This window comes from Camelina sativa, chromosome 9 (genome assembly GCF_000633955.1).
Source record: "Camelina sativa cultivar DH55 chromosome 9, Cs, whole genome shotgun sequence".
NCBI classification, from domain to species: domain Eukaryota; kingdom Viridiplantae; phylum Streptophyta; class Magnoliopsida; order Brassicales; family Brassicaceae; genus Camelina; species Camelina sativa.
The window spans coordinates 26,757,987-26,777,710 of NC_025693.1; the positions used below are offsets into that span (position 1 = coordinate 26,757,987).

The following is a 19,724-nucleotide window of genomic DNA, read 5'->3' on the forward strand; positions in this document are numbered from 1 at the left end:
AACTTTACCTGACAACGAGCAACGATGTCAAAGTGTTGGGCTAAGATGTCAACGAGTTTGCCTTTACCTTCATCGCCCCACTGGCAACCTAGGACACCGGATACTTGACTCAGTGAACCAATCCGTCCAAGAGACTCAGTGGCGGCTGAATCAGTTGCAACGCTCAGTGAAGCCGAGGCAGCTGGACGTTTAGCAGAGCAAGAGACGAAGCTTCGAGGGTGGTGGTGGAGCTGAGGATAACGGCGGTGATAAGGACCACCAACGGCGAATCTTGGATTGGAGTTGAGAGAGAGGGAAGAGAGAGACATCTTTCAAGTGAGAGAGAGAGAGAAGAGGAGGTGACAAAGTCTTAGGGTACGCCGGCACTTGAGTATGCCGAAACCTGAACAAAAAGACCTTTTTCAAACTGAGCTCAGGTCAGGTGAACTAAAATGACCATTTTGCCCTTCACATGAAATATGTTCTAAATCAACAATAAACCAAAATCATTAAACCGAATCCCAATTTTACAGTTTCATACGTCTTCTGTAGTTCGAGTCATCAATTGAACCGGAATATGGAAGGAATTTGATTTGGGTAAACCGAGACTAAAACCGGTATTAACACAAAGCAATAACTAAACTGAATATAAAAATAGACAGCGTTTTGTTTACGTGATATGCATATGATTGATGGTGTACCTAACTCAAAAGCCAAAGATATATTTTATTCCTTATCAAAAAGGATCGATTTTGGCAATGAATCTTTTTTTTTTTTTTGTTAAAGTTTTGGCAATGAATCTTGAATGATTCTGCCAAGTGCCAGGTATATATACGTATATATGGTTCTGCAGCTTCCGAGGTATATATTTACTTCCAAAGTTGCAACTTAATTTTTTGAGATTTTTTATCAGATGGTTTTTTATGGAGACATTCTTGAGGCAACCCTTGTTCGTTAGTCCGGTTAGTCACCACTAGGTCTCGATCGTCTCCACGTATCATTGTGTAGCTTAAAACGTAGAGTTTGTATGGAAGTAGCGAAGATGTTGTCTTGCTATTCATCCATCAGTTGAGAGAATTGAACAACCCAGTCTTCTTCATGTCCATTAAGAATATTTAGGCCATCGGAGGAATTTCATAACTATTCTAATATATATGTTATAATATGCATCTAATATGATATACCTTGTAAATTATACGGCCCGTGTTATATATATGTATATATAATACTGTATGTTCTGCTACATTTACCGAGTTACGTATAACTATTAGTTTGTATTTAATTTGTTTTCAAAAATGTAAATCGCGCGCGTAATATGTAGAAACTTAATTTTATTAATTTTTCCATGAGATGATACAATTTTACAATAATACTAGGTGATACCCGTGCTACAGCACGGGATTATATATTTTGTTAGTTATTTTTTCTGTAATTTGAATTTTTGTAATATAGTTTTTTATTTTGATTTATTTTCTTTATTTATATAGTGTTTATTTGTATATTTGGGGTTATACAGTAAATTGGATATCCTAATAGAATAAGTAGTTTGTAAAATGTAGTTTTTCACGGAAACAGACACACCACAATAGTAGATAGTACGTAGTTTTGTAAGAGAATAGACCCTCCGCAATATTGGATAGTAGTTTTGTAAGAGGATAGACACATCCTGCTTCCATGGCTTAATTTATAGCTTGAAAAAATTACATGTTTTAACGGATTTAACTCAAAAAAAATTTATATTTTAAATTTTTAAGAATTAAAATATTAATATTACTTAAAGATTTTATAGACTTTAAATATATTATAATATTTTAAACTTTCGACGGAGTTCAAATATTTATAATAATTTAAACATTCTATAAAAATTTAAATATTTATAATATCTTAAACTTCTTAAAAAACGTAAATATATTATAATATGTTTACTTTTTAAAAGTTTAAATATTCTCAAATATAGAACCAAATTAAACTGTTAAATTAAACTGTTAAATTTGTACTCAAAACATTTTAGTCACATATTTATAGTGATTATGAACCATATTCCAAAATATTTAGTCGATGTTGGATATACAGTACACCTTTTCTGTAAATTAGTTTACAACTTTACATATATATAATTTCTACGTTTTTAATTCTTTCTATCTATACTACTCACAATTAATTACTATAATTTCGTTAAGAAAATATTCTAATATCGGAAATCAAGCAATTTAGTCAGATTTGGTAACTTGAATATTCGTTTTTAAAGATTTAACTGAATCACTAAATATTCCTTTTAAAAGATTATCTGTTAAGATCAATCTCGGTAATTAAGGAAATATCCGAATTTTTGGTAATTAAAATTTACGGTTTCCATTTAAATACCTTAAAGGAAAATGAAATCAGAGTGTTTGCCTATAACGAATAACTCTGTTTGGGATCTTAAATAACTAATCTTGAATGAAATAATATACTGGATCCGAAAAATATTATTCTGGAGTACAAACAGATCTGCGGGTTTTTTTCCTTCTGTAGTCGGATATGTAAGGATCCGCGTCCCGACCCGGCAATTTTTTAAGTGATCGACCGAGGGTATTTTCGTCATTTAAGAAATTGAAACTATAGGTTAATTAGATTAAATTTTGTGATTCTCTAATCATTTTTAATGAAAAACCTACCAAAACCAAGTCATGGTCCATTTTTACTCTAGAGAGTACTTCTGCTTTAATAGTATAGATATGTTATCGAACAAATATTATAAGAGATTCGAAAAATTGAGAGAGAATAAGAAGAATGCTAAAGAAATTAGTAAGATAGATTTCTCTAAGATTTGTAGTCATTCTCTTTGCATTTTGTGCGATATGATAGAGATCATGCATGTGTTCAGTGTTTTATTTTGCATGCAATACTAGATATGCTAGCTCCTTACTTATTTCCAAATATTACGATAATTTCAAAAGAGTGACGCATTTCTACGACGGTTTTATTATTAAAGACTATCTAAAACCCCGGCATATATGCAAAGAGATGAATGACCAAATATACATTATCCAAGAATCATTAATCAAAATAATTTAATGTAATAGAATATATATATATAACTAGACATGTACTCCAACCATACTCTTGATCAAGAAGAAAATAGAGCAACCAACCTCTAACTTAAATTTCACCATCAAACCAAGAACAAAGGAAGCACTATGATCAACTCAAAAAGTACATTCATCCTCACATTAACTATCCTAATATGCCTCTCCATAGCCATATTATCCGAAGGTCAAGCTACCCCTTTTCTATTGCAATTCGATCGATGGGAAATGTTGCTTCCGAGCATCGGCATATCCGCCATGCACATGCAACTTCTCCACAACGGCATGGTCATAATGTTCGACCGTACTGATTTTGGTATCTCAAATGTTTCTCTACCCGGAGGCATCTGTAGATATGATCCTACTGACACCGCCGTCAAGTTCGATTGCAGCGCACACTCGGTTCTCTACGATGTTGTCTCCAACTCATACCGTCCCTTGCAAGTCCAAACCGATACATGGTGTTCTTCTGGTGCGGTTCTTCCCAATGGAACATTAGTTCAAACCGGTGGATACAACGATGGTGAGCGCGCTGCTCGAATGTTTACCCCTTGTGGTTATAGTGAAACATGTGACTGGATTGAGTTTCCTCAGTATCTATCCCAACGTAGATGGTATGCCACCAACCAAATTTTACCCGATGGACGAATCATTGTGGCCGGAGGAAGAAGACAATTCAACTATGAATTTTTCCCTCGACATAGTTCTAGCTCTAGAAGCTCAAGATTTGAGTTCCTCAGAGAAACTTCAGATGGAAGTGACGAGAACAATTTATATCCGTTCATACATCTTTTGCCTGATGGAAACTTATTTGTCTTCGCTAACACAAGATCCATTGTGTTCGATTACAAAACGAACCGTGTCGTGAAAGAGTTTCCAGAGATTCCAGGTGGTGATCCAAGGAACTATCCAAGCAGTGGTTCTTCTGTACTATTCCCATTGGATGAAACCAACGACACTAACGTGCAAGTTGAGATAATGGTCTGTGGAGGCTCTCCTAGAGGCGGCTTCTCACGTGGATTCGTGCGTGCCACTTCCACGTGCGGGAGGCTAAAACTGTCCGATCAGAATCCAAGTTGGGAAATGGAAACCATGCCCTTGCCACGTGTCATGGGGGACATGCTACTCTTACCCACGGGTGACGTTATCATTGTAAACGGAGCCGGAACTGGTACGGCCGGGTGGGAAAAGGCACGTGACCCGGTTATCCAACCCTTGATATATCACCCGTTTGATCATCTCTTCTCTGTTATGTCCACGCCAACGCGTCCTAGGATGTACCATTCCTCAGCTGTTTTATTACCAGACGGTCGTGTTTTAGTTGGTGGAAGTAACCCTCATGTTTATTACAATTTTACCAACGTGGAGTATCCAACGGATTTGAGCCTCGAGGCTTATTCTCCACCGTATCTATCTTTCACATCTGACCCAATACGTCCCAAGATATTGACAAGCGACAAAGTATTAAGTTACAAGAGGTTGTTTAACGTCGATTTCTCCATACCTCAGTTTCTGACCGTTGATCTTCTCTCTGTGAGGATAGTTGCACCTTCCTTCACTACGCACTCCTTTGCCATGAATCAGAGGATGGTAATCTTGAAGCTACTCTCTGTGACGCGTGACCAGCTAACAAATTCCTAGAGAGTCAGCGCCTTGGGTCCGTCTACAGCTGAGATTGCTCCTCCTGGATACTATATGATGTTTTTGGTGCATGCAGGTATACCAAGCTCTGCCGCTTGGGTGCAAATTGAGTGAACTTTAAATAGATGATGAATAGTTTGAAATGTATGTTACATGTTTGTGTTTATAGCATATTTATATCAATATGAGAGAGAACAAAAATAAGAGGGAGGAAGAGAGTAGATACGCAAGAATGACTCAGCTCGAGTCTATCTTATGCTGAATAAATTGACTTTTTATATAAAATGGGTTTGAGTTTAACAAACAGCGTTTTGTTATAACATGATATGACTGATGGTGTATACCTAATTCAAAACCCAAGATTATTTCTTTTCAAAAAGAATTGATTTGGCAATGAATCTTGAATGATTCAGCCATGTATATATATATATGTATATATATGCTTGTGCAGTTTCTGAGGTATTTACTTCCAAAATTCCAACTTCTTTTCGAGATTTTGTTTAGCTGGTTCTATGGAGACATTCTTGAGGCAATCCGTAATCTTTAGTCCGGTTTACAACTTGCTCTTGTCTCCATGGATCGTTGTGTAGCTTGAAATGCAGAGTTTGTATGAAAGTAGCAAAGATATCGTCATGTTTCAGTTTAGAGAATTGAACAGCCCAGTCTTCTTCAAGTCCATAACTAGCTTTCTGTCTTTCGGCTTCAAGCAAAATCGAGTCTCGGAACAAAAATCTTTGCCAGAGCTTCTTTACATTAGCCAGTCTGAATTGTATCTCTGCCTCACTGAATCCCTGTGAGAGATTTCAGATTAAAATGAGTCTTGAGATTAGGAGCAGTTAATTAGTTGAGGACAAGACAGAGAAGTAGAAGGAGTGGTTTACCCGGAGAGTGTTTATGAGATTTGGAATGTCATCTTCGCTGACACGAACTGCAAAGCTTTCGTAATTTAGCACGTTCTCATACGGCAAGTAGATTCCGTCCTAATAAAGAGACATCAACGGGAACAAAAAACGGATCAGACATCTTAAGTTTTCTGGAATGTATAGAATGTGGTAAGTTCAAGGTATATTACCTGAATGATGACTGGGACACATCCTTGTAAGATACTATCTTCCATGCGTCCACTCCAACCATCTCCAGGGAACGCACCACAGAAGATTGAATTGGCTATGTCCTTGTGGTAATTGTCAGAACGCAATGGAGTTACAATCACATCTTCTGTGTGCTGCTTCCCGAGCTTACCTTCTATGTTAGGACTCGAACCAAACTCTTCTGCTAGTTTCTGCCTGATTCCCATACTATACCTGCATTAGATGTTATTGGAACGTTATATACATCTCCACTAGGAATACTGTTTAAAGCACAGCTCGATTTTTTTGCATATGATTTCAACATGATTTCTTTAAGTCAAAGACTTACGAATCTTCAGGCCTTCCATTTTCGTACGCAGGTCCGAGATTCCCATTGAAGTAAAACAATGTTTTCCGCTTCTCCCGAGGCCTTAGAATAAGGAAAAGGTAACAACTTTCAGGCCTTGAGTTTTAAGCTATATGACTGAAACAAATGTCCAAGAACCATCGGAGTATATACCTTGCCCAGTAATTGGCACGCATTGAGTGAGGATCAGGAACTTTCCAAGCTGGGATCACGAGATCTTTGCGAGGATCAAAGCAAGGATGATCTCCTCTCCTCTCATCAGATATACTATCCCAGTTATCACCCCTATAAGCTGTTGTCGAATGGTTATGCTTAGAGTTCGTGTTACCCCAATGAACTAGCATCATGCTATTCCATATCTCTTTAGGAGCATAGCAAGCACCTTCATCCCATGAGAAAAACTGCCTTTTTCAGGCGTGAAAAGATTAGCCACATAAGTGTGGAGAGATACGTGTAAGAAATCAAGAAAAAAGCTTTGAGATAAAATCCTATAGTTGTATGCATCATCATACCCAAATATGGTCTCTCCCAGATGTGCGGTTCCAATATGGATATTTCTCAACGATGTGGTCATAAGCCCTTTTGTAGAACTCTAAGGTAAGTGAGCTTCTTAATCCTGTATGATTCTGAAAGTAATAAAAACATAGACAATATATGAGCTCTAGAGCTTCTGTATGTAAGCAGAGAATTAAAAAGGTGGGTTTCTCAACCCAACCTGCATGTTAAGGTGAGGTGCATCATCAGCACGAGTAATAATGCATGAATCAAGAACAGGAACAAAGAAGAAATCTGCCTCTTCGGCATTCAGTGTACGATGAGTGGTGGCCAAAATGTTCTCGTAGAATGCCATCTTCACAAATCAAAAAAAAAAAAGCAAAGAAGGGGCGCAAAGTTATCTTTCAATTCAAATTCAGGAGATATGGTATTCGACTCAAGTTTAGTAGGAAACCTGGGAACCATATAGATAATCTGTCCATACTGTTGCATTCCTCTCATCATAGATCCTATTAACACACTCAAGTTTAAAATGCCGGCCCTGCAAAATCAAATTTAAATCAGAAAAGACTGAGAACTTTATCATAAAAAGGTGATTCTAACTTTTTTGTGGAAGAAACAAAAGTGTGGATTGTGACCTCAAGAAGTAAACTGTTGAAGTCTGGGGGTAGATCATAGATGTATATAAGAGGCCTCTTTTTCTTCACCACAGCACTTAGATTAATGATATTTCCAGGGACTTCCTTATCACTTGGAACTTCAAGATGTGCTGGTCGAAGCCATTGAGGCCAGTCTCCAACTGTCGAGAGAGTGGATGGTATACTACAATCTGTTCCAAACCAGCCTTTATTACACTAAAAACAGAGGTAAAAAAACAAGAAAAAAGACACACAAGGTTAGGAAAACATTAGATTAAGAATATGCAACCTCTCGATAACATGATGCCAAGTTTGATGATGTGAATACAGTATCTTACCTGGCAGAAACCTCCTCGGCATTTGCCATGTCCAGAGCACTGATTAACACAAGTACATTGTACAGGAATTTCACAGAATCGTCCCCAAAGACAATCATATTTGCAGTCACATTCCTCTTTGATTTGCACCTTTAAAGCGTATGCATCTTCTGGATCCACATTGCACCATCCTTGTTTGCTACTGTTTGTTGTTAGAATATCTAAGTCTGGTTTCGACCAATCTGTCATTTTAGGGTCATCAGGATTCCCCGGCGAACTGTAAATACATCAAAGTTAGAGAGCTTTTAAGCTTGAATTGAGAAACAATAAGACTGTAGAAGAAACTTACTTGATTTGAAATCCACACGACTCTGGCACTGGACGATTTGGATATTTTGTGCCTTCTCCACAAAAGCACATTGCTCTTGTGGTATCACAATGTGTAGAACAGATCGAAACAACCCATGGACCATATGGCATCTCAGGTGTTTTCTCGTAATTGCAATCTAAGCGCTGCTTTTGCGAACAGTCTTCCCCTACACAGAACAGACAAAGTAACTTCATTACACACCAATCTCAATATAGTTGTAATAGCTAATTAAAAAAGATCAAGCTCATCATCTCAGCTGTTAATATTTGCAGGATTGTTGTGATTGACTTCATCATTTACAAAGCAATCAACTTTGGTTCAAGAAGATTCAAATAGCCTAAACACTAACCAGTATATCCAAGGAAGCAACGGCAAATTCCAAATTCATGGTTACAAACACCTTGACCACTACAATCATTCACACACTTTCTCCCACCAATTGGCTGCCAGAAAAAAAGAACACAACCATTATAACAAAATCAAAGAAACAACATTGTTTCAAGATACACCAAAATAAAACTTACTTCAATGATGTCAACTTCTTTGGCAACTGCATGACAACTAGAAAGCCATTGTCCAATCTCAGCTTTCCACGAGGCATTTCGATAAACAACTGCACCGTGTGAGTCAGCAGGAAACCGGCGATCAAAGGCAACAAAAAGTGATTGACTCGAGTCTCCAGTAACTTGTGTGATTGATTCATTACTTGGTCCACAAAGATTCTGAGCTTGCCTTACACTAAGAGAATCAAAAGAAGGCACTACAGGACCGAGAAACAGATGAACCAGTGAAACCAGAACAATGACAGAAGCAACGGTAGCTATCTGAGACCATGAGAACTTCCATTTCTGGTGAGAAAACATGATCCTCTAAGAAAGAGGAACCCAAAGTTCGTACCTTTCAAACTTCACAGCCTGAGTCATCATAAACCACAATTAGTTTGATACAAAACCCAAATTCTCACGAAACATAAAATAAAATGGCGTAAAACGATTATTCAGAATTACTAATAACATAATGGAATCGTCAAAGAAACTGAGCACAAATAAGGGAAAGATAGACCACAAGGTTGGGCAATAAACCATAATTCGCAATTATTGAAACTGAGCTCTGGGTTTTTTTTTTTTTTTTTTTTTGTGTGTGTGTACAAGGAAAGCAGTAAGCTTTGACCGAGAAACAATGGAGTTTTTTTGTTCTCTCTCTCTCCATGACAAACACTATTTCAAACTGGAAATGCAAACACTTTAATGGCTCCCAGAGAACACAAAACAAACCCAGAGAGAAAGTAACAAATTATGAAACCGATTAAACACAAGAGAATAATGGGTATTACTTGAAATAGCGTTTTCATACATTAACCGGATCCAAAACGGAGGATTTACAGGACTAAACAGAGAGCTTATAAAACTTTATTACAAAAATCACAAGAATGAGACAGAACATTTTGACGGGAAAAAAAAAAATAAAAAAAAAAAGAGAGAGAGCGACAAAACTCACCAGCTCTGAGGGGAAACATCTCATGGGTTTACAACTAAACTCAACAATGGGAAGATATTTATGATAAAATCACTATATACAGAGAGGTTTGAAAAAATACTAACTATTATAATGCTTCTTTGGAATTTGTAATAATTAGAGAGAGAGAGAGAGAGAGAGAGAGAGGGCCACGGGGGATCTCTGGCTGGCCAGCGCCGGGAAGGAAAGTAATTGTTTATGAAAGAAGTCGTCGTGTGCGTCATGTTCTTCTTCTTGTTCGATTAATTTAATTACCTTTTTCCTAATTCACCGTCTTTCCCGGTACAATCTCTTTAACCGATTCGAACCGGTTTCTTTTTTTTTGGATTTCCCGTCAAAAGCAATCTTGATTTTCAATTTGTGACCGAACCTTTTTAGTTGGCGACTGTGGGCAAAACGGTAAATATGACTTTTCTTTCCATCCCTTACATATTAACAGAAAAACTATCTCACAAAAAGCTGATGTGTCGGGCTCTCATAGTTCTTATATCATTTTTTAATAAATACTCTTACATCTTATTATCATTTCCATAAATATGTAATTGATAAATATAAAGCAATGTTCTTTTCTATTTGTCTTAAAAAGATTTAATCAACAGTTAAAATCTAGAAATATATTAAATTATCAATTTTATAACATATCTCCTATAAATTAATAAAGAATCAATCTCACAAAAAATTAATGTGTCGTGCTCACATAGCTCTTTTGTCTTTTTTTAATAAATACTCTTATATCTCATTATCATTTACATAAATATGTCATTGGTAAATATAAGGCAATGTTCATTTCTATTAGTTTTTAAAAAATCAAAGATTTAATCAGCAATTAAAATCCAGAAATATATTTAATTATCAATTTTATAACATATCTCCTATAAATTAATAGAGAATCAATCTCACAAAAAGTTGATGTGTCGCGCTCACATAGCTCTTTTGTCTTTTTTTTAATAAATACTCTTACATCTCATTATCATTTACATAAATATGTCATTGACAAATATAAGGCAATGTTCATTTCTATTATTTTTTTAAAAATCAAATATTTAATCAGCAATTAAAATCCAGAAATATATTTAATTATTAATTTCATAACATATCTCCTACATATTAATAGAGAAACAATCTTACAAAAAGATGATGTGTCGCGCTCACATAACTCTTATATATTTTTTTAATAAATACTCTTACATCTTATTATCATTTACATAAATATGTAATTGACAAATATAAGACAATGTTCTTTTCTATTAGTCTTAAAAGTTCAAGGATTTAATCAGCAATTAAAATCTAGAAATGTATTAAATTATCAATAGTATAGTGATGTAGATAATAATGTGAAACATAAAATATGTGAATTTGCTTTTTAGAAACACAAAAATATATCAAAACTTTCTACACCAACTTAAACTGTTTTTCAAGTTCAAATATTTCACGGGTGAAACTCATTTTACAAAAAAAAAAATGCAAATTTAAATAAACAAAAAATAAACTTTACTTACATATTTTGTTTAAACAATGAATCTTAAATCTTAAATAATATTTTTATTATAATATTTTATTTAAACTGATTTATCCCGCACATAGTGCGCGTTAGTACCTAGTTTTTTTTTATTTGATAGAAGAATCTCTCGTTTCATTGTCTGAGAAAGACCGTGGTGGGTGTGGGTGACGCACTAACTCAAACGGACAAGTGAGGCATGTCAATGTGTCTACTACTTTCTCGAGCATCTTAATAGTATTTTTTATTTTTTCAGTAAATGATTGAAAAATTAGACTCACGTGAGTATATACACACTAACGTATCGCTTTATCATTGGTCATGGATCTCAGGGAAGACTCCGCAAGATTTTAAAAAGTATTTTCTCTTTGAATATTCAAATTTTCTATTGCTCATTTGCTCTCATAATAAATATAAAAAAATGGTATTGGAGAAGAAAAAAAAACTAACTACAATTTGTTAAGTTGTCATAATCCACCATGAATTGTTGTCAAATAATTGGTATCTAAATTGAAACAGGAAGATTCCACTGAAAAAAAAAAACAAATATTTAAGAGAGAAAGCTTATGGGATGAGGTAAAAACGTGAGAGGATTTCGAATGTTTAATATAAGGAAACTTATTTTTTTTGGGAATAATTAATAGCGATGCACAAACTGCTCTGAGCATGATACTTTAATGTTACTGGACGATGCAATTAATCTGCTCTTAACAAAAAAAAAATTATGGAAGTTTTTTTGTTAATTGTAATTTGGAAAGTGAAAAGTCAACGAAATAAATTTGCATAATTTGAAAATGACAACATTATGTATAATTTTGACAAAACAAACAAGAAGAGACTTGTCTGCATGAATCTGCAACATCTTGAAAGAAAAAAAAAAACAGTTAGAAATTTATGATTTTATGAGAAGAAAAATGAAACTTGCTGATCTTTTTTAAGTAAAACTTTATAATCTGTTTCAAACTTAAAGAAATTTGTTTTAAATCTATCTTATGATCTATAACAAAAGGAACAGATTAACACATTGAAGCATTTCGTCGAACACTTGGCATGCAAGTATCTGATGTACAAATGCGATTAAGTCTCGTCTGTTTGAAGAACCGAGGAAGCGATGTTTTGGGCAGAGTCGATAAGGGTTTCACCGGAATAATATTTTAAGTTCCTTGGCCACTTCCACCATTTTTGGAACTTCCCCTCTACGACCAATACATCTTTCCGAGAGAACAAGAAAAGCTTCCATTCGACAACGCTCTTCATCTGTAACTTCACCCATCTTCTCTAACATCTTTGTATCAACAATCTCATCAATTCTCCCTTCGCCAATATATCTTGACAACCAATTTGGAAACTTTCTGTTTTCTAAAGTTAGCAACTCACGAAATCTTTCTTCTCCAGTCAAAAGCTTTTGCATAAAAATCCCAAACCCAAACGCATCAGTCTTCTCTGAGACCACACCATTGATCAAATAGTTATCATCCATGTAATCATAATCTCCACCAAGACAACTACAGTCAAGCGTAACAAATGTTTCTCCCTGTGGAATCGAGACACAGTGTGAGAAATTACACAGCTTCGCAACACCACCACCATCTCCTTCGTCATCCAATAAGATATCTCCTAGACGCAAAATCCTATACACAAAAGGTCTTGTGAAAGCAGTGTGGAGATAAGCTAAAGCAGTTGCAATCTCCTCAGCTACCTTCAATCTCTTTCTCCATGAGAGCAACGTTTTCAGATCTAAATTAGAAGGTTTCGTTACAGCACGGTAAACCAAAACTGGATGTTCAGATTCAAGACCACATCCGACTAGTTTCATGAAGTTTTTATGACCACTCACCATCGATGAGATCGCTATGTCGCGACAAAAGTTTCCTCTGTTTTGCTCGTTAAATCTATATCTCCATTTCTTGATGAGTATCATTTGATGATGATGATGATGATGATGGTTATTGTTTTTACCAGAATGATGATACCAATCGTATGGAGTGTCATCGAACAATTCTGAAGCACGATTAGATTCGCTGAAAGTGTCGGTGGCTTCGAGGATCTGGTCAGCGGAGAAGAATTTGATGGGATTTGGTTTGCCATCGCAACATTTGATCAGCTCTTCTAGCAATATTTCTCCTCTCTCGCGTCCTCGGACCGATCTCTCCTTTTTGACAACGGCTCGTAAACTCTTCTTCGTCTTCCACCAATCCATCTCAATCAATTAAATAAAAAAAACTAGATCAGATTAAAGAGTAACACACACTGAGTTGAAAATTTGTAAATTAAAGACTAACTTCGTTGGTCTAACTTATGGTTTAAGGGTCTATGCTCTTTCGTTTTAGGTTTTAGTTTTTGGCTTTGCTTTATGTATTTTATGTTTATGTTTAGACTCCGGAGAATTCTCGTTTTCCGTCCGTTTAGACTCTGGGGACATTGTGTTTACGCCGGCTTTGTATCTCATCCTTGATACCAAAACTAGTTCATTAATAAAATTTCAGATGACAAAAAAAAAAACTTCTTGGTCTAACTTACTATTCTTTCAAATAATAATTACTATTACTAGGCTTTTTCACATAAAAATGTATATTTACCATTGGCTGTCGAAAAAAAATATATGTATCATTAATATAAAAATCATTAATTTTTTATTTACTAAAAACACTATCGACTGTGCAAGTAACGTCCAAAAGTGTATGCTCTAATAATATCTTTGGATCTACAATCTCATTTCTTCCCACTCCAATGGATTTTGACAACCAACTTGGAAACTTTTTTTTTAAAAAAAAGATAACGAATCATACCAACCATAAAGCTCACTAAATATTTCTTCTCCTATGAGAAGTTTTTGCATGAGAATTCCAAATCAGAACGCATCAGTTTTCCCTGATATTATGAGGTTGAACAGATAACCATCGTCTAAGTAATTGTAATCTCCCCCTTCTGAATCAAGTTTGAGAAATGTTTCCCCTTGTGGAAATTGAGACGCATTTAGACAAATCACTTAGAGCCTGACTCGTTCAAACGCAGCGGTTGCAGTTGCGGTTGTGGTTGCGGGAGTTTGCGGAAGCGGGTGGTTGCGGTTTCAAGTGTTATTAAGCGTTTTGAACGACTGGTTTAGCGGTTTAAAATTGGTGTATTTGCGCGAGGTTTACGACTGGTTGACTAGCGGGTGCAATAGCAGTTAAAACATAATAAATGTGATATATAATTATATAAATGTTTTAAAATATCAAAAACTTTTTTAAACTTGATTAATAATTAAAAACCATAAAAATACTACAATAATTATTTAGAAAAACAAATAAATTTCATACTGAAATGTTTAGTACTTTATGCATTTGGTCTATCACCAAAATTGCATCAATTAATGTGACAAATAGCAAAACACATATATATAGAAGATAGAAAAATATATTGTTGCCTTTTTAAAAATATATATATTCCAACCGCAATCGCTCGTAAACGTAAACGCTTGCGGAAACCAGTTTTTAGAATTCAACTGTTGGGAGCGGTTGAATGCGGTAAAAAACGATACAGAGTGATTTGTGTGATTGGCCTCAACCGCTAACAACCGCAAACGCTGCATTTGCAGGAGCTAGCGGGAGAACCAGTCAGGCCCTTAGTTTGCAACACTGTATTTATCCAATAATATATTCCGAAGATTCATATTCGGATATGTGAAAAGGCCTTTGGAAAGTAGTGTGAAAGATAAACTAAGGCCTTGAATGGAGAAAGCATGTAATGCAGAGCAGATCAAGTGGTTCAAGCAGATCAAGCAGAATAAAAGTAGATCAAAAATTTAGCAATTCAAATGCAGATCAAAGGTGAACAGCATCAAAAAAGCTGTACACCAGATCTGCACATATTTCTCCTGCATTTACCACAAAAAGACAAAAAAATATGAACTGTACATAGTTCATCTGCATTAATTTTTAAAAACAAAAATTTTTTTGAATGGTAACTTAGTGATAAGAGGACTACATTAAAGGGTGATCTGCTATTTTTCTGTCCTCCCATTTAAAACCTAAAGCAGTTGCAACGTCTTCTGCTATCTTAATTCTCTTTTTCCATGACATGACTAGTATGGTTCTTAACGGCTCGCGAGTCGCGACTTCTTGTTCTTCCACCAACCCATCTCAAAACCTATAACGAATCTAGAAAGGAAAATATGTATATATATATATATATATTTAGAGAATAGATGACTAAGATAAAGATGTCACACTGACTCGAAAAGAAGAAAACATTAGATGCATCAGATATAAAGTCAACTTGTCGTTGTTGAAAATTCTACAAACGTTAAAAACACGTCCTTCTACTGTTCCACAAAACTTGGGACAAATATCGTAATTATTCACCGCGTCACATGTTATGCAGTGTATATAGAAGGTTCGATATGATGAGTCAAATATATAACACGTCTCTAACAGATTTTGTCTGGCAATAGACTATATTAGTTACGAATATGTACAATCACATGTAAAGGAACAGCATGTGATCCTGCTTCATGAATTAATAAGACAAATGATGCTACACAAGAAAAGTTGTAACTAAAACTCTTAGCTGCAAAACATATTGAAAATAGGAATAAAGCGGTGAACAAAGTACAGCTAAATATAACTAGGATATGATGATGATGAAATTCTTGTGTGTGTAATTTGTTTTGATATTTCATTTCCTTATACTATATTTTAAAAAAGAAAATTTGGTTAGATAGATCAACCACTTCAACGATACTTTCGTACCTTCAAACTATTTAATACCAAAAAAAATGTTACAACTTTGACTTAAAATATTTGTTGATACTGTAGTAAAGAATACAAAGAATCAAACGTATATTAGATTTCATTTAATTTGTACAAACCACGAAAAGAGTACTCTCACACTTTACACCGCACATAAACATGTCCATATCCATGTGAATAGAATCACAAAGATGTTATTGCTTTGCACAACAAGAAACAAAAGGCATCATCAGCTTAATTAAGCAAGGAAAGAGAGAGAGGACAAAGTGACCTTAGAAAACTGCAAACATATGGAACAAAGTGGAATATAGCATCCAATTTGGTTAGTATATCAGTGACCTTTAGGCTAGGGGCCGGCATGATAAAACAAAACTTCAAAGTAGGTCAATTCAACAAATTCGAAGAGATAAAGGATGTTTTGGAGAACGAAAAACAAATCGAGGGACTAAAACCGAATAGTAAGAAGGAAAAAAAAAACGCTTTTTAAAGCCGTGTTCGGAAGCTGTATCATGAGTCCTCGTGATCATCTCCTTACACGTATTATATACTAATAAATTCATTCAGTTTACCCACTCCTTATAATTTCAATCGCTCCCATTTAATCGCAAAGTTATTTTTATTTTATTTTTCTGGTTGGCTTATTTTTTATTTTATTTTATGTTTTAAATGTTCTGCAACTTGTCTTGAAATCTGGGGTAAAAAGAAAAAAGAAAAAAAAAACTTCGCTATTGGTTTTTCTGGAAATCTCAGAAACGATTATTTTGGGTTTTCTATACTTCGCTTCCTCACATTAGAGCTTCGGTGTTCTTTTTTTTCCTTTTCTTTTTCTTTTTATTTGGGTGTGAGGGACATTTTTCCATGGTGATTGCTGCAGCTGTCATCGTGCCTTTGGGCCTTCTCTTCTTCATATCTGGTCTCGTTGTCAATCTCATTCAGGTAGGTTTGGTTTGGTTTCTCTTTCTGATTCCTTTCTTCTGTCACTTGTTTTTTAGATTCCGTTACATTGTAGATCCTTGTTACCTCTTTCGTATTTGATTCACTGCTTTTTTAGGGTTTCCGTCCGTCTGAGATGGGTTTGTTCCAATTCTTTTTTTTATTTGTCTGTATTGTCTAAAATTTGAGTGTGTCTGTGCGAAATAGAGAACACATATGATGGGTATAAGCTCAAAATCGACTCGTGGAGCTCATGCACTGAGCTGAAGAGTGTTGTTTGTTCTGATTTATGTTGATTTTTACAATATTAGTATGCTTAATTTCCTTATTACACACACACACCCTGGGTATGTTTGTCACCGTCCCCTGCAATTTTATTCTCAACAGTTTCTAGGTTTTTGGGATTAAGGAAGGAATCTTTTATGTCTAATTTTCAAAGACCCTTTTTGATTTCTGAAGCTTCAGTTTTGATGTTTACAACATATTTGTTTTCAGGCACTTTGCTATGTCCTCATTCGGCCACTGTCTAAGAACACTTACCGGAAAATCAACCGGGTGGTTGCTGAAACCTTGTGGTTGGAGCTTGTTTGGATTGTTGATTGGTGGGCTGGAGTAAAGGTAATTCACAAGCTTTTCTCCTTTTTTTAGTAAATGGTTATTAAGCAGACCTGCTGAGCCTTACGTATTCATAGATATGAGTTCCTCTGAGATTTCTTGTTTCTTTTGCTCTAGATCCAAGTGTTTGCTGATAATGAGACCTTCAATCGAATGGGTATGTTTATCTATGCTTATTGGCAATCGAAACAGTCTCTGATGTCTTCTAAGAAATAGAATTCCTGTATAAGAACGAATCTGTAACTTCATTGACTGTCCTACCATTTTCTTTCAGGCAAAGAACACGCTCTTGTCGTTTGTAATCACCGTAGTGATATTGATTGGCTTGTTGGATGGGTTCTGGCTCAGGTACATAATGATAATTTAACCTCACAGTTTCCATCTACCTTCTTTTTAAGTTTTTGTTTGAATGCATAAGTGGAGATCAACATAGAATTCTTGATGAGCAATCTTGTATACTTGCAATGGGACCATGTCTTGCTTCCTAGTTTTTAGTGAATTGAGATTCTCTTAGGTGGAATGTCAAACCCTGATGAGCTAAGAGGAATATAGCATCATCATATTTTCTTTAACAGGCTCCGTGGTATGCTGTCTACATCTTTTGATTTATTGTTTCATGTCTTCTTTCCTTGCAGCGGTCAGGTTCCCTGGGAAGCGCTTTGGCTGTAATGAAGAAGTCTTCCAAATTCCTTCCAGTATGTGAATATATTAGCTTACTGCTGTAAAGAATAAGTTAGAAGTTTGATACTTGGCTTTGTGCTTGAAAAAAGATCCTTGTTTTGGTTAATACACTACTCCTTTTTTTATCTGTTACATACTCCATAGTATTCATAAACATAGAATTTTCACCCACAAACAGGTCATAGGCTGGTCAATGTGGTTCTCAGAGTATCTGTTTCTGGAAAGAAATTGGTCCAAGGATGAAAGCACTCTAAAGGTATGGGTTTATATTATTCTTGTGCAACTCATTTAGTTTTGCTCCTGTGTAAAATGTGTATTAGTAAGTGCAGCTAGGGAAATGCAGAATCTTCATTTCCAGACAATGGGTTATGTGTGTTTGTCTAAATTTACAGTCAGGTCTTCAGCGCTTGAGTGACTTTCCTCGACCTTTCTGGCTAGCCCTTTTTGTGGAGGGAACTCGCTTTACAGAGGCTAAACTCAAAGCAGCACAAGAGTATGCAGCCTCCTCTGACTTGCCTATCCCTCGAAATGTGTTGATTCCTCGCACCAAAGTAAGTTGTAATATTTTTCTTTTTGATCATTCTTGGGGAGACTTGATATCTTAACTGTAACCTTTAAAGAGCAAATTACTATGATTGATCCAAAATGTGCCTGGGTAGCCTTTATATGTTTCATCAGATCAACTTGCTGGTTGTTATTGTGTCCCTAATTACTAGACTTGGCTTGTATTTTTGTTTCAGGGTTTTGTGTCAGCTGTTAGTAATATGCGTTCATTTGTCCCAGCCATTTATGATATGACAGTGACTATTCCAAAAACTTCTCCACCGCCCACGATGCTAAGACTATTCAAAGGACAACCTTCTGTGGTAAGCAAGGAAAAATATGAATACGTTGTATAACAATTGAATCTTGCATTCTTCTCACAACGAATTTCAAAGTACTCACTGCCGTAGATCATATCACAATCCATTTTTTTTCACTGGAACTGAAACGAACACAACTCTTTATGTCACCGTTGCTTACACAATGTGTAAGAAACCGTAGGACTCATAGCATCCCAAAGCTTCTTTTTTCTTTTTAACTCGTGACCCCATTAATGCAAACCATTGCTGCTGGTTTCAGGTACATGTTCACATCAAGTGTCACTCCATGAAAGACTTGCCTGAATCAGATGACGCAATTGCACAGTGGTGCAGAGATCAGTTTGTGGCTAAGGTAAAAATTATGGATGTATTGGTATTCCACTTTTCTGTTATTGGCAACAATAATTGGTCAAAATGTCATAGAAGAACTTCCGTTTTTGATACTCTCATCTGGGCTCTGTGATACAGGATGCTTTGTTAGACAAACACATAGCTGCAGACACTTTCCCCGGTCAACAGGAACAGAACATTGGCCGTCCCATAAAGTCCCTTGCGGTTAGTCTACGAAAGTCATAACAATCTCTTGGTGCCATCAATAAACTCACAAATCACTTGATTTTTTTCTCAGGTGGTTCTATCATGGGCATGCGTATTAACTCTTGGAGCAATTAAGTTCCTACACTGGGCACAACTCTTTTCGTCATGGAAAGGTATCGCGCTATCGGGGCTTGCTCTGGGTATCATCACTCTCGGTATGCAGATCCTGATACGCTCGTCTCAGTCAGAGCGTTCAACCCCAGCCAAAGTGGTTCCAGCAAAGCCAAAGGACCATCACAACTCAGAATCATCCTCCCAAACAGAAGTGGAGAAGCAGAAGTAAAAAAAGTGGATATCAAAGATCAAACAACAAACAGAAGAAGAAAAGCGTATCAGTTTTGTTA

General features: G+C 35.7%; 5 protein-coding genes across 5 annotated transcripts in view; 2 read left to right on the top strand and 3 right to left on the bottom strand.

The window, feature by feature from the left end:
* LOC104712437 (adenylosuccinate synthetase, chloroplastic) overlaps positions 1 to 387 on the bottom strand; it is a 3,115-nt gene extending 2,728 nt beyond the window's left edge. Inside the window, exon 1 of the mRNA XM_010429342.1 lies at positions 9 to 387. Within this exon, the coding sequence (XP_010427644.1) occupies positions 9 to 308 (300 nt within the window). The 5' untranslated portion in view covers positions 309 to 387. The remainder of the gene's footprint in view (positions 1 to 8) is intronic.
* On the top strand, positions 3,101 to 4,809 carry LOC104712438 (aldehyde oxidase GLOX-like). The gene has a single exon (XM_019229382.1). The coding sequence runs from the start codon at positions 3,159 to 3,161 to the stop codon at positions 4,686 to 4,688; it is 1,530 nt and encodes a 509-aa protein (XP_019084927.1). The 5' UTR covers positions 3,101 to 3,158; the 3' UTR covers positions 4,689 to 4,809.
* Positions 4,908 to 9,671, bottom strand: LOC104712439. Its single transcript, XM_010429343.2, has 14 exons — positions 9,443 to 9,671; positions 8,470 to 8,859; positions 8,295 to 8,388; positions 7,925 to 8,111; positions 7,597 to 7,852; positions 7,259 to 7,474; positions 7,075 to 7,161; positions 6,841 to 6,975; positions 6,638 to 6,751; positions 6,279 to 6,526; positions 6,108 to 6,188; positions 5,761 to 5,992; positions 5,570 to 5,668; positions 4,908 to 5,479 (listed from the first exon to the last, which is right to left on the bottom strand). Exons 2-14 carry the CDS (start codon positions 8,806 to 8,808, stop codon positions 5,189 to 5,191), a joined length of 2,379 nt encoding a protein of 792 aa, XP_010427645.1. The 5' UTR covers positions 8,809 to 8,859; positions 9,443 to 9,671; the 3' UTR covers positions 4,908 to 5,188.
* Positions 11,838 to 13,407, bottom strand: LOC104712440 (probable inactive receptor-like protein kinase At1g65250). The gene has a single exon (XM_019230292.1). It carries the CDS (start codon positions 13,156 to 13,158, stop codon positions 12,097 to 12,099), a length of 1,062 nt encoding a protein of 353 aa, XP_019085837.1. The 5' UTR covers positions 13,159 to 13,407; the 3' UTR covers positions 11,838 to 12,096.
* Positions 16,264 to 19,724, top strand: LOC104712441 (1-acyl-sn-glycerol-3-phosphate acyltransferase 2). The gene is made up of 11 exons (XM_010429345.2): positions 16,264 to 16,627; positions 17,120 to 17,242; positions 17,357 to 17,396; positions 17,514 to 17,587; positions 17,875 to 17,934; positions 18,099 to 18,176; positions 18,313 to 18,471; positions 18,661 to 18,786; positions 19,043 to 19,135; positions 19,252 to 19,338; positions 19,412 to 19,724. The coding sequence occupies exons 1-11, from the start codon at positions 16,550 to 16,552 to the stop codon at positions 19,661 to 19,663; spliced, it is 1,170 nt and encodes a 389-aa protein (XP_010427647.1). The 5' UTR covers positions 16,264 to 16,549; the 3' UTR covers positions 19,664 to 19,724.

Bases quoted from the DNA above. Each gene is read 5' to 3' on its own strand.
- LOC104712439 (XM_010429343.2), bottom strand. From the start codon at position 8,808: ATGTTTTCTCACCAGAAATGGAAGTTCTCATGGTCTCAGATAGCTACC. The intron at 7,853-7,924 runs GTAAGTTTCTTC...ATGTATTTACAG, and splicing joins TCGTGTGGATTTCAAATCAA to TTCGCCGGGGAATCCTGATG. The intron at 5,480-5,569 runs GTAAACCACTCC...AATCTCTCACAG, and splicing joins ATCTCATAAACACTCTCCGG to GGATTCAGTGAGGCAGAGAT.
- LOC104712441 (XM_010429345.2), top strand. From the start codon at position 16,550: ATGGTGATTGCTGCAGCTGTCATCGTGCCTTTGGGCCTTCTCTTCTTC. The intron at 17,588-17,874 runs GTACATAATGAT...CTTTCCTTGCAG, and splicing joins TTGGATGGGTTCTGGCTCAG to CGGTCAGGTTCCCTGGGAAG. The intron at 18,787-19,042 runs GTAAGCAAGGAA...TGCTGGTTTCAG, and splicing joins TCAAAGGACAACCTTCTGTG to GTACATGTTCACATCAAGTG.
- LOC104712440 (XM_019230292.1), bottom strand. From the start codon at position 13,158: ATGGATTGGTGGAAGACGAAGAAGAGTTTACGAGCCGTTGTCAAAAAG.
- LOC104712438 (XM_019229382.1), top strand. From the start codon at position 3,159: ATGATCAACTCAAAAAGTACATTCATCCTCACATTAACTATCCTAATA.